General features: G+C 44.1%; 1 protein-coding gene across 4 annotated transcripts in view; it reads left to right on the top strand.

The window, feature by feature from the left end:
• The window catches only part of ALLC (allantoicase), a 729,391-nt gene that overhangs the window by 587,802 nt on the left and 126,717 nt on the right, over positions 1–14,872 (top strand). For all 4 annotated transcript variants that reach the window (XM_069605010.1, XM_069605008.1, XM_069605009.1 and 1 more), the window contains one exon: positions 8,718–8,845. In XM_069605010.1, the coding sequence (XP_069461111.1) occupies positions 8,718–8,845 (128 nt within the window). The remainder of the gene's footprint in view (positions 1–8,717; positions 8,846–14,872) is intronic.

Below are 14,872 nucleotides of genomic sequence, written 5' to 3'. Positions count from 1 at the left end.
CTAAATACGCAAAGTCCTACACGTCGCCCTGGCTGTAACCTCGATATCCACAACGTCATTGCACTGTTGCTATTTCTGTAAGGCTTTGTGATGCTTCCAATGTATATCAAAGCTAACTACAAATGACACGTGTGCAAACTGCCGTGCCAAACCGTAAAATTGGAACACTAAAGGCCTATTAATATATGTTGTGCAACCTGAACCTTTTCCCATGATTGTGATGCTGCACTTGCATCCCAACAGAAACATGATCTCTTGTTCACCTCTTGACTCTGATTTACCACAGCGTGTTGCAGCATGCTTGAAGGCTTTCAGAGAGGCCAAGGTGGCATCTCAGACTCCTGCATGTTGGCTATTGGTTTGGACAATTGTTCTGAACATGTGGCAATGATGAAAGGCTTAATTTTGCAGAGGAGCACAAACTAGTACCATGCTCCTTGGGATTTCTTGGCGATATGTGTTTTGAAAGAAATGTTAAAGTTTATAGGAAAGCCAAAAGATTTTGTAGCGGGTGATAGGTGAGGCATGAATCTGTTGAGCCTCATTCCCATCAACGAATTGTGAACTTGGGCATGCATGGGGGATTTCCTAGGAAAACATTAAAGAAATTAACACGGCAATGCCACAGATAACTAGTAATTCTGTGTCCGTTGATCTATAGATGTTTTATATACTAGCTGTAGCCTGCGTTAGAGATTTCAGTTACTCTGTTACAAGTACTGCATTATGTATGTATTACATATAGACCCCACATCGAATCTGGAAATTGACATTCCTCAAATGTGTGCTTGTGGACAAATCGCACCTCCCTCTGTGCTGCGCTTCTTAGATCTGGCTGAAAGCAGAGTGCCTGGAAACACAGGTGCTAGATGCATCTGAAAAATCTGAAGGTTGTTTGCCATCATTTCCTGTGATGTCACTTGGAGGTGGGAGTCAAATGGCATCACTTCCTGTGATGTCATCGGGGGTCAAGGGTCATGTGATGTCATTTTGGTTAAATGACATCCCCTGCTTGAATGACGGAAATGCAGTTCTTGAGTCAATTGATGTTGTTGATGCACTTGATCTTTAGATAAAGCTTGATTGCTGCACCAATTTTGGCCAAATACTGAGTCATCCCTAACTGGAAAATTAATCACCCATACTGCTAGGGATCCTATGGGAAGACAAGGTTCTGTGAGAGGCCAACGGCTGGCCATTCCTTACAGGCCTTCTCTCTGGCCCATGTACCATAAATCAAATATAAAGCTGGTGCCCCCCTTGTCTCCAACCGCTGCCCCCGCCACTGATTGGGACATCCCTGATGGGATAATCTCTGGGCTGTTTTACTACTGATTTCCTGTTTTAGTACCTCATATGTTTACCATGGTGTTATGTTATGATGTATGGTAGTTTTGTAGAGCGCAGCAAGCACCTGAGGGGATCTCGGTGCTATTTGAGAAATTAAATGTGTAAAATAGAATTACTGCAGCCGATCAGGAAGACCTATTATAAATTAAAAGGAAAGGTATTCTGTTTCTTCCGAAAAGGCATAAGATTAGGCTCTCTCCTGAGATCGGAAGGTAGGGTGTTCCAGATTCAAATAGCCTGGGCCAAGACGGAAAGTCTGCCTGATCTTTCTTTCCTTTATCTGGGCGCAGTCAATCGTTTGTCCGATATTGCTGTTGAAGAGCGCATGAAGGCATATCTGCTGAGCTCCATTCAAAGAGAAGTTTTGCTGGGATGTTAGAGGCTCTTAAAAACAGGTTACATACTTTAAAAAATGATCTGGTACTTGACTGGCAACCAGTCTAATGAGCGGAGGGCTGGAGTAATGTGCTCGTGTTTTGTGTAGATTTTAACCAGTTTCGATAAGCTTGACGACGCAAGCGAATGGCAATTTTAATCGCCATGACATCGCTGGCCACATTTTTAGACTTTTTCAAGGCTCTGATGTTGCGTCGCATCGCCCGTTTTGCTTGCAACAAAACCATGGACGATAAGTGTTTGTGCTTTAAACCCATTGTACGATCAAAAGCCTTGACTATGGTAAAGTCAAGAAGTAAAGGAGCATAGTGAACCGACAGTGCTGCGTTTTGAAGACATTTCTGACTTAATTTCTGAATCTTGAAGCTGTCCTTCCTGAGGAGATTACCACCAGCATTAACAGAAATTGGAATTTAGTATTTTTTACATTCAATTGTCCATTCCACCATACAAGCTAGTTGGAGAAGGTTATGGTCACTGTTTGGCATAGCACTTATTGAAAGCATCATATCGCTTTCGAATAAGTTTTGGGATACCCAAAAATAGTCGATTATTGACTGGGCTTTGTGATTTGACCAAGTTAGCTGGGATGGTTGGTCGACTGGTACATTTCCGTTCACCATGTTATAGTTGCGGAGTGCAAGACTCCACTGATGCCCCCGGCTTGTTACCTCGTCATCTGGTAACAATTTGAACATCTGGTAAACATGGTAATATTCAAACCATGAACAATTTAGGTCACCAGCACATATTATTGATAGGTTCTTGTTTTTAAGGAGAACCATATAAATATATGATGTGAACGTGTTTATAAAAGTCCTTGTGCTTATTTAGTTTGGATTCCAATATCCGTTTAGAATAAGCAAGTGCTTCCTTGTAGAGGGGTTTTCATCAACAGTCTGGAGCAAGGCTCCTTGAACAAAAGGGTTGGGACTGAACGAATCCATGATCTGCCACCAGGGATTTATTTTGATCAACATCAGTAAACCAGAAGATGGTCGCCCCTTTACATTTTTGATAGCTGGATTTAATAAAGTTAAAAAACCATCTCTAGACGGTGGCTCACTCAACCATGTCTCCTGAAGACAGATGACAAAAACATTTTCCAACTCAACGTCAAAATTATTAAATAAATGGATGAATCCTCTAGTGTTCCAGGATATGAATTCACGCATACACTCAGTTGCGGTCACTAGTGGCTAACGCCGACCAGCTACATCATTATAGATGGCATTCTTTGGAGCGCTGGTAGTGTTCTGTCTTTTATTTTCTGGAATTGACATTGCTTTGCGTAGGTCGGCGCATCTTTGTTCTTGATTTCCTTGAAAACCGCTCCTTGGACTTAAAGCAGTCGTGCCAGGCCTAGAACACGTTGGTTCAACAGTTATGTCAAACCCAAAGACTAACAGTTCCTCTGAAGCATTCAGAATGGTGTTTCAAACTGAAGCTGAGGTAATGTGTAACAGAACTTGATCGCAACACTTCTCAGTAGCATACTCAACAATTCGTATGTCTTCAGACATTATCGTATGGAGCGAGGGAATGCAAGTAAACAATTTCAAAACATTGTTACGATTCAGATTCAAGTCACGATCTTCCTGATGCAAATTTTGCAATCTCAGTTTACAGTTCAAGGAACTTGTTCCGGAACTTAAGGATGAATGGGCACGTGAGGTGTAGCGAGCTTGCTTATTTTCTTGGGATCTAGTATGTTTGGGATTCAACAGTACAGGCATTTTTGGTCTTTGCTCGGAATCCTTCGTCCTGTTGTCCAGTTTCTTGTCCCAACGCACCTCGGGTTTTGAAGTTAACGGGAGCCCAACACGAGAAGCCTCAGAGTCCACACGAGAGTGGACAGATGTATGATCATTTGAAACTTCATCAGAGTATGTGGAAAGGTCACAAATGTCAATCTCTGACCCTGATGACTTACTCGTGATACTTTCCAAGTCTGATTCAGCTCTTTGTCTTTTGTTTGCCGGAACAACAGTGCGGACGTGTCCCCTGGTCGAATTGACCTCGGGAGAAACAATTTTTTGAGCATCTGGTTTTGGCAACTCGGTTCTGCAAAATAGGCCTGACTTAACAGAAGGAGTTACATTTCTGATGTATTTCCGTGGCTTCACTTTCTGTGGACGTTTTTTAGTGTCATGCACTCTTTGTACAGGCGCTGTTTGCTGAGCATTTATAAACGGTATTTTTTTAACCAATCTCGATGTAGCCTCTATCGATTTTGCGGATCCTTCGAAAATACCAAAGGAAACCAGTGGATTTGCAGAGGTAGAACTTAAGGCTTGACATCTAGCTTGTTGGTTCAGCATAGAAACCGGGGCGAGGTCAGAGTGATGCACGTCCAAATTTATAGTTCCAGCTTGGACAGCCGGACCAAGGGCGTCCTTTCCTGGAGCTGCGTTCACCAAGGGAGTTAGTGTTGATTTTTATTTTTATTATTCGTTCATGCGATTCCTTGGGATCCAGGATAGGTCTTTGAGACTTGGAAGAAAATACCTCATTGGAATTAGCAGCAGACGTCGATGGATCCTTGAGTGACTTGATGTTTGACCCCATCATGGTAGAAGAATGTCGCATCCATTTTATGGCTTCAAGCAGGCCGTCAGATAGGGTATCGTTCTGACAGTGGTGACGTGCAGCGAGATCACTCAATCGCTCTTGCCATCGCATTGTGTGTTTAGCTTCTTGTGTCAACTGAGATTGTTGAAAGTTAGTCACAGAATCAAATTTGTCCATCTTTTCCTTTAAAGTTATTATAAGCGATGTCTGATCTTTATAGGCCTCATGCAGGGATTCATACATCTTTAGGAATGGAAGCAATGCTGCAGATGAAGCTGCCAGGATATTATTATAGATCTGCATCGCTGCAGCAGAAGAAAGGCCGGGTTTTGATTTGGAGCCAGTTTTTTCAGCCAGACATGAGTGTGAACTATTTACAGTCTCAGAGTGGAGATCACTGATTGTCGATGAGTTCACAGCTGGAGTGGCTGGGGTGTCTTGCAGTAAATGTACAGACTTGGAGCGTGAGCCCACATTTCTCGGAGTACTGGATGGATCCTTGTTGTTATGTCGCACACGTGACTTAGTGTGGATCGTGTTCATAATAAGATCCGCTACAACACCAGTGTTTCCTTTTTCATTTGGTGTTAGTCCAGTGATGTTGGGTTTCTCTGTTGAAATGCAGGATATTTCACTTTGACATGCGGGCAAGTGTTCGGTGCCAACGTCATTGTTGCTACGGTGTAGAGAGTCTGATTCTCTTAAGTTAACGGTGGAGTGCACATGAACATGAGGAGGCTGGAAAGTGCGTAGCATCTCGTGTACCTCAGCAGACTGGGGCTGTGCTAAGTTAAAAACGCTGTGTAACATCGTAGGTGGCGTTTTCCTTGCACAATCCGCTGGATTGAAAGCTTTGATTATTGCTTTCCTGTTGACTCGATGTACATTATTTCTTGCACTGTCAGCAACTGAAGAGCCATCAGCCGCGGCCACCTCTTCGTTGTTAACAGGCATAACTGTGGATATTATTGCTGCCATCGTCACCTTGAGAAGCTTCTATTAGCTCTGCATCCGTTATCCCGAAGGGAGAAAAAAATTCATCCGCTGTTTCAGAGGTAATTAAATTCAACGTCATCTGTGTTATGTCATTTAGTGGAGACGTTCTTGATGAACTGAAAGCAACAGGAGGTAAGTCAATTAAAGTTAATAGGGGTCTCTGTAAAGATATTTTAATATTCAAATCAGCCTTATCAGTCAAAACAGCCACTTCGGCTTCCTCAGACTCAAACTCAGTGAGCTCCTCAGCTCGAACGGTTTGATTTTGAACAGCTGCTAGGGCCACGGGGGACTGCACATGAGAGTGGAAATGGGCGTGGGCTTGGGCCAACTGATTATCAGGGTTATCAGGGTTGCCAGATGAAGGAGAGTGACCCTTTGTGGCACTTTTTACTCCCTTTTCACCCACTGGCATACACAATCCGACCAAAGATGAAGCTATAGAGTTTTTACCTGCTATAGAAAGAGACGCAGAGTCAAGCGAAGGTTCTGAGGTTTCTGAAGATTCAAATGACTCATTTGACACACGACCACGTAAGACAGTGCTTACCTTGGAAACATCAGAGGCAGGATCAGCCTTTAAAGCGGTCCACGGGTTTTGCATCAGACATTGTTGGATGGTCTTTCGTCTTGTTACCGGACCGCTATGGCCCGATTGCGCAGTCATGGCGGGGAGCACCACCTGAATCACGGCCAATCTCGGACTAACGCGGACTGACTCTGCGCATGACTCTGCGCGCGCTCCGCGCATGGTTGAGAGTTTTATAAATTCAGCCCACAGCCAGCAATCCTTAAAGCAACAGTGCCGGATACCAGCTTTAATGAATCCGCCGGAAGAAATCACGTCGCTGCAGCTCCTCTCGAGACAAAATAACAAGTGGACTAACGCAGACTGACTCTGCGCATGACTCCGCTGATGAATTATGTGGTTATATAAATGATAAACATTTTTTTTAGTTACTCTGTTCCGTACCCAATCAGCACTGTGCTACATTTTTAGGACCATCAATCAGACGGTCCCTACTGTTTCCTCCCCTGCTTGCTTTTAGATCTCTTGCTGCCAAATTGCCCACCCTCTCCATTTGCTGTTGTTAGCTTCAAGCTCCCTTATTTATCTGCTTCCCTCACCGTGTTCTTCCCCCTATGATTGATTGTAAAGCGCTCAGTTGCTTCCCGAAGCTAGGTCCGTGCTCAATTTATACCCTGATAATAATAATTGCCTATTAGACTTGCCAATGAGTATAACACACCAATCAATTGCCACAACACCTTGGCCCCCCCTTGCTACATGCTCGCCATTGTTTATTTCACTTCCAAATATGGGAGAAAGGAGCAACATAGTGAAATAAAAATACACCAGGAGAAAGATTGAAGTAAAGCAAGTCTCTGAGATGATAAATAAAAGTACATTAGGTTATCTGTGGCAAGTCAGAAGAAGGGCACGGAGTATCAGATGGCATTTTCAGGATGGTTTATTAAAGTAAAAATCGTAAGACTTAACTTTCCCTATCACTATGGGTGTTCCCTGCCTATCCTACTAACTAATGTGCTCGTCATTCTGTCATGGAAGTCCAACTAAAGAAGTCCACTGTCCAAAACTTCCCAAACTGACCCTACCACCATATGTACTAAGTAAGGCTCGGAGAATGTCTCCCTTCTCCTTAGGATACTTCTAGTATCAGTCTTTAAATAGTATTACATCCTTAAATATACTCTGGTTACTTCTTTGATCGCTCTCTGTAACTCTTCCAATGGGACTGTGAGCTTTCGACTTCCTTTAGGAATCACCTTGTTATATCTCTTACAACTTTCACCCTCTTGATTGTTTATCTCAGTATATTCATGACTATAGTCATGGCTTAGGGCTGTTGTGCCCCTTGGTATATTACAGTTCAGTTCACTTTGGTCTCTCCGACCTTGTATGTGTTACACCTTTTCCCAAGGTATTATTATCACTGGCTTTTCTCTCTCTTCATTCAACTTTTCAATAGTTTGTGCTTTCGGGTTATCACACTTTTAATTTACTTTAGACTCTTTCATCTTTTTGCAGGGTATAGCAATCATTGGTTCTCGCTTTGCAATAGCTTCCTCTTTCATGTTCTCTCTTTAGATTGTCTTATTTCAAGATCAACTTTGTTTCATAATTAGTACTGAGACGAGTTGGCTCTACAACATAATGATTCCCTCTTTGAGGCCACCCACAACTCCCGTACTCCCATTTGCCGCCTCCTTCGAGGGAAAACGCCATCCGGAGTCGGGTCTCTCGGAATCCTTCTTGCTTGGACTGGGCCGCTCGTGCCTTTCTGTCATCAGCATTTGCTTTCTTGCAGTCTACCCTTTCCTCATGGCTTCTCACCTCCTCTCAGTGCTCCAGAGTTCAAATGGGGGACCGGATACATTCTGGCTTCTCCCTCACAAAGGGCTCAGCGAAGTCGGTTGGACCAGCGGTCCACCATGTATGCTTCCCGTGGTCCTGACACCATCTATTCTCGGGCACCTGCCCTACTTGTTTCTCACGTTGCTGCTATGCCGCCGCTCTGGCGTTCCACTCTGTCCAGTAGAGCGAGTTTGAAATTCACTGGTTCCTGCTTCCTGCAGGTGTCACGCCGCTCTGGTTCTTCCCAGGCCAACGTATGCTTTCCTCAGTCTCTCTCTCTCTCTCTCTCTCTCTCCCTTCTGGTTCGTTGAGGTTACGTTAATCAACGCACTCATCTCAGTCAATTGGTGGTTTTCATTTAAAGGGACATAGTAGTTTTCAGTAAGATACCGACATCTCTGCAGAGTTTTCTTTGTCCCAATCTTGGTGTAAAGAGGTTTCTGGTATTTGAGAGCATCTCATGTAGGCCATGACACATACAGCTTTAGAGTGTTCCACACAGGAACGTTAGTCTTTGTCCCCTAAGGCGAAGTTCTCCCGGTGAGGTCCCACTTGCCTCTACCCCTAAGGGGGGTGTTGTGGAGCAGGCTCACCTCCCTAGCCTCACAGGAATGGGCTCCCCCTTGAGGAGAAGGGACACATTCCCTCGATTTGTCACATATTCTAGTGCAGTATCCCAGTTCTGCATTGCAAAGCATGATGCTACACCACTTTTTGCTTGGTTTCTTAAGGTAACTATATCCTACTGTTACAACAGTTGTGTAAACAGCTGAGGTTTGCCATATTACCCTAAAATATCATTTGTGTATCTTTTTTAGTTTCTGAGCAAATAACTGGGTTATTTATTCTTTCACAAAGTAAGATATCGCTCCTTCCATTAAAATTGTGTTGCATTAATTTGTTTTGTACATACAAAAAAGTGTTCAGCTATGTTTTGGAGTAACTAGTTATAAGGAGCAATTAGTTATAACATAGGTGTGTTTTGAATACAAATTTGGTATTTCATGAACTGACTTGCTTTTTTCAGGTAACTTCCCAGATTCATGTAAAATTGATGTGTGTGTGTTGACCCCACAAGAGGAAAAAGAACAAATTTTGCAGAAATGGAGCACAAATAATGGTTGCAAATGGAAACCTCTTCTCCCCATCACTAAGGTAATTGTACAAGTGTACATAATCTATGAACACTAAACAATATGTAAATTACACATGACCATTTCATAAGTAGATGGAATGAAGCACAAGTATGCATGACTTTACCGGTTATTGATATATTATTACTTAATTTCGGGATTGAACCCTTTTGGTTAACTTTTAGCATAGATCCTCGGTTTTGCTTGACCGTTTTATCTATATTGAGAGAAAGAAATAGATTCTTTACATGTTTTTTTCTGGAAGGAATCCGAGGCCGCTCCGTAGTTGTAATCCTAAGTTCTTATCACTGGACCTAACAATGGTCCTATACTGTCCTTATAACCAGCAACAGTACATTCCATTTTCAAATTTCTGGAAGGTCTCCAAGAACCCCAAATGGATCATCTCTACTACCCTGCTGTTATGTATGGAAATCGGGTCTGAACGTCCTTAAGTGAAGGACAACTTTGAAAAAGGAAAGGAATGGGAGACAGGGGTAAGAGAAGGAAAGGGGAGTGCGATTTTGTGAGATAATAAACTAAGTTGATTTAGCTTTGGGCTCTGTATCCCAATTGTGAATTGGAAACTGGCTGGCCCATGTGTCCTGGGTCATTGCAGGGTAATGCACACGTGAAGGAATACCCAGAACCACATAAAACAACTGTCGACGAAGGGAAAGGCCCACGTGTGAACAGGAGCGAGGAGACAGTGACCACGGCAGCAGCAATCCTGCAGACCGTCAACGACACGAAAAAAAAGAGATAGCGGCTACCACGCATGGGTAAGAGAACCGGAGCACAGTGACACCTGCCTGCGGCATGTTGTGAGCAGCGGGAGATCGGCCAGGAATATCAGACATGAGCAAGGGAAAAGACGTTAGCTCGCCGGTAAGGTGTGCAACCTCACCCCACACCCAGACAGAGACAAACAAGTAATGCACACGCCCGGGAGCACATCACAGTGCATCATTCACCAGCCAGGGACAGGCCTACATTGCAGGCCGCTACACCTCCCACGCCCCACCATATAAATAGAGCTCAGAGTGAAGAGAAGTACAGCGATGCCAAAAGAGAGCACCAGCAACAACAACAAAAAAAAAAGACCAGCACAGAGAAGGATCAGACCAATAACGTTTGGGAAAAGAGATAACAAGGGAACAGGGCACACATTACACACAAAACAAAAAAATATATAGTAATGCCAAGGGAGTGCACTAATAGAAACGAACAAATCACGATCAATCAGAACTTCAAGGAAATAGGGGCCACAAGGACGAAGAGAGAGACCGTGACCTGCAATCATCACATACACCAGAGCAAGATATGAAGTGCACACTTCCACACAAAACAGAAGGAAAATTGACAACAAGGGGAGGCGCACCATCAGTATTCCAGAGGGAGAGTGATGAGTCAGTACACACCTTCTACCCACCCAGGCCCGGTTTCTTGGCCCGGGTGAAGCGGGCAACTGCCCTCAACAAGAAACTAATAATACTCCCCAACAGGGACTATGAAAGATACTCATTTAACCAATTTGTCATTCGCCTCCAGAAATTGCATATTGTGAGTTTGCAAATTTCTCAGACGAAGAAGCCATACAGCTAAGGATCATAAAGGGATGTACCTCAGCAGCATTCCGAAAACAATTACTTAAGAAACCCATAACCCTAACAGAAATAATAGCACTAGCTCACATTCACGGGAGGGTGGACGTTCAGGTGGGCACAATGGAAAACCCCAATAAAGCTGAGTGCGTAGTAATAATGCAACAAACACATGCACCAAATGGTCAAGGACAGGGGAGACCACCGAGATAGCCTTATGAAAACTTGCCTCCGAGAAACCATGGAGAGAGACCATGGTGCAGATTTATGTTTTCTCACTGTGGGCCATGCCCAGCAATGGGGCAAATATGCATTAGGTGCGGAAAAGAAAACCACTTCCAATCAATGTGCATAGAAAGACCACCATGCCTGCCAGGATACAAACGCACACTGACACAAGAAGTAGAGGGATGCCAGGAGTCCCAAAGGACATCCAACATGCAGAAACAGTAATTGCAAAACTACCTGCGAATACCATCTCTGTGAAGAAACATGCCATTCACACCCTAATGAAAGATAATGCAGGCGATGTAAGAAATGCGTATGCAGATGCCAAAGGAACAATAAGATGAGCCAGAATACCATCACATCCCAAGAGATGCATAAGATTACCAGAGGGACACTTATAAGAGGCAATACCAAAGGGAACAATATGACAACCTGTCACAATATCATGAACAAGCCGACCCCGGAGAAGGATACTATGTTCATGAGAACAGATATAGCAGAGAATGTGTACGTCTTATATGTGAGAAGGAAGATGATGACCCAGCGCCAAGAGTAAATTGTAGCTAGGAGGCCGAAATCACAAGTTCATTGTTGACTCAGGGGCCACTGTCAATGTGAGAAACACGGAAGACTACCAACAAATTAAGGAGCACTTTCCCTGACAATGTCTAGCGCAAGAACATTCCAATGGGGAGCAAGTCAACCAGTGCACTCAACTGGATAATTCACCTGCAACTTATACCACAAAGGTTGCATAGTCTCAACCATGATCCATGTTATTCAGAGTCCCATAATAGGAAAATGTGTGCTGAGCTACAGAACAGCTCAGGCCCTGGCCCTCATAGACATCCAATACGACAAGTTGGAATTTGTCCAAGGACACCCTGTCACACGCTGGACCATCTGCACCATGGAAGAGAAACGCCTGTCCATACAACACATAAAATAATTGAAATTCCCCAACCTTCTCAAAGGAGTAGGCATGCTGAGGGACACTGTGATAACTGTCCACATAGACCGGTCGATCATGCCGGTGCCACAACATCCTCAGGTATCTTCTCAGAGATGACATTATAGAAAGAGTTAGTGGGTCGACACCTTGGGTGTCTGCACTGGTAGGAGTACCCAAAGATAATGGGGGACTCAAACTGTGTGTGGACATACACATCCCAAATGCTGCGATCCAGCATGAAAGACACCCAGGGCCCACCATATTAGACATGATCACCAGGTGGTTCATTTCTCAAAACCGACCTGAATCATGGCTACAAGGAGCTAGAAAACAACCCATGACAGTCTGTTCCTGTGCAAGAGACTCAACTTTGGCATCTCGTCTGCCGCTGAGATTTTCCAAGAAACCATCAGGAGGCTCCTATCACTGGTAGTGTCGGCATTCAATTACAGTGACCATATTCTTGTATTTGGGACCTCCCAAGAACTCCACAACAAAACATTGGTGGAAGTGTGCAAAATACTACAGGCCACAGGACTCACCCTCAATGGGGAGAAGTGTGACATTAACAAACCACGATTAAAGTCCTTCAGACACACCTTTTCCAACCAGGGCATGACCGCGGACTGAGACAAGATTGCCATTATCAACCTGGAGCCTCCTAAAATTGTCACGGAACACAGGTCGTTCCTAGGAATTACGGGGTATTGTGCACGGTACCTCCCAAACTACGCCACACTCACAGACTCACTCAGGAAGTTCTTAAAGAAGGACACATGGTTCCTGTGGGACAACAACTGCAATAAGACCTTCCAGGAGATCAAGGATGAACTTGCCACCAGTCGTCAACTAGCCTAGTTCAAACCCCAATGGTATACAGAAGATACGGTGGACACTAGCCCCATAGAACCTGGGGCCATCCTGGCACAGAGCGACTCAGAAACCCAGCTGGTAAAGCACAATGTGGCATATGCCAGCAGAGCCCTCTTACACACTGAGACAGCATACTCGCATGCTGAGAAGGAAAGCCTGCCAGCAGTGTGGGCATGCAAGCGTTTTGACCACTTCATCATAGGACAGCAGTTTACCCTCGTTACGGCCCACCAAGCGTTACTGTCCCTGCTTCGCAACCCGAAGACCCGTATGCCACCACAGATTGAATGATGCTGCATCAGATTACAGGAACAAACCTGGGGGGGGGGACTGAACCCAGCGGACTACCTGTCGAGACACCCATGGACCCCAGTGAACACCATGCTTGAAAGGGAAGGAGAGTTATACATTCAGTACCTCTCAGAGAATGCCCTTTCCCCCAACCATCACACTGGCACTGTTTGCCTGCAAAAACACAAAGGTCCCAACCATCCAGACAGCCGTTCAATACACCAATGGAAACAAGTGGAGAAACTACAAAAGCAAACTACAGTCAGCTCAAGTGGTGGACATTCAAAGAAATGGACAGACTGGCTAAAGTAAACCATGTACTACTGACCACCACTCAAGGAATTCTACTAAGGGGCAACAGGCTGGTGGTACCCCAGACCCTAAGGAAAACTGTAGTGAACCTTGCGCACGAAGGACACAGAGGGCTCTCCAACACCAAGAAGATACTACACAACCAGGTCTGGTTCTCTGACATGGACACAGTTGTCGAGGACATATTAACACACCGCCCAGCGTGTCAATGCGCAGCAAGGTCAACACCACCAGATTAAAACCTCTTCCCAAAGGAGCATGGCAACAGCTTGCCCGGGATTTCTCTGGTTACCATAGATGAGTTTTCCAAATCCCATTGTCAAATCAGTACATTCCACAGCATTTCAGAGTGTTGTCAGAACACTAGATAAACTGTTCAGTGAATGCAGGATACACAACGTGGTAAAAATGGACAAGGGACCTCCCTTCCAAGTTCACAAATTTACTAAGAGTGCAGCTCATCTCGGCTTCCAACACCAAAAGCTCACACCGTTGTGGCCAAAAGCCAACGGGATGGTCGAATGGTTCATGAGAACCATCAGAAGAACAAGACAGAGGCCCTCATTATAAGTATGGTGGTCTGAAAATAACGTACCGACACCCTTTCCGGACCACCATATTACAACAATGCTGGTAGGTGCCACGGAACGCCGGAAGGCCAAACCTTTTTTTCAGGCCCCTAATGGCGGTTCCATGTGATAATTTCCCCGCAACAATGTCGCAAGATTGTCATAGGGAACATCCGGGGGACAACCCTGCAGCCCCCGTTCCCATTTACCCCATATATTATCCCCATATATAATGTTGCCTATGTCATTTCTCGGCGACTATATGTAAGGAGGTAGACAGACCCCTATGTTAACCTATCTGATGTTTTTATAGGATCTCCTTACTTTCTGCCCAGCTTTTCAGCTCACTTAATATCAAGCAGGCAAAAATGTTACTATCCGCTTCCTAAAGGTCAATCGAGTGGTATTTCGGAGGATACGCTCGATCGCCCTTTTTATAGATCGGGATAATTATAGCTGAACACCATGAGTCTGGCAGACATCTCCTCTTCAGCACCTGATTAAATAAAACATACAGGATCTGAGGCCATATTTCCACATCTGTCTTTAGAATCTGATTTGAAAGACTGTTAGGTCCCACTGCTCTAGAAGACAACGATCTAATGATTTTGTCTGCTACAATCTCTTCAGTTATATAAAGAGACCAATGGGAATTATTCATTTGGATACATTCTAAATCATTTGGCTTCCTATATAAATTCCTTTATAAATTCTCCAAATATGCATTGAGTTCTCTGACACACCAATAGTTTGCATACTACTTTGCGTGGACTGGGTATAATTAATCAAGGACAAGAGGTTTCTGGCATTTGCATTCCCCAATTCCTTTAGCATAACTTCCCCATCTCTCTGATGGCGCAGAAATCTATGAGATTTTGACCAATTTTTATATTTATTACGTAACCACCTCACCTCAAGTAAATGTTCTGATTTACTCAAAGAGTTTACCTTTGAAGCCCTAATGGCTCTCCTCAACACCCTTTTGCGTGACCATCTTTCCTCATCAAAAGAGTGAGTATTAAATGCCCTTGGTTACTTTTCATTGGATTTTGCAATGGCAAAATTCCAAAGAAGATCCATCAAAAAATTTGTTGAACTACAAAGAGTGTTCAAGTCAAATTATGATAGAGTAGGGAGCTTGTAATGGAGGCTACGGTTTAAATCAGCACCTCCCCTATTGAACCTAACTACTCTGTTCCGTCCAGCATTGACACACATAG

This window comes from Ambystoma mexicanum, chromosome 4p (genome assembly GCF_040938575.1).
Source record: "Ambystoma mexicanum isolate Mex_15411 chromosome 4p, UKY_AmexF1_1, whole genome shotgun sequence".
In the NCBI taxonomy this organism is placed as follows: Eukaryota; Metazoa; Chordata; class Amphibia; order Caudata; family Ambystomatidae; genus Ambystoma; species Ambystoma mexicanum.
This window is presented reverse-complemented; position numbering and strand designations above follow the sequence as displayed.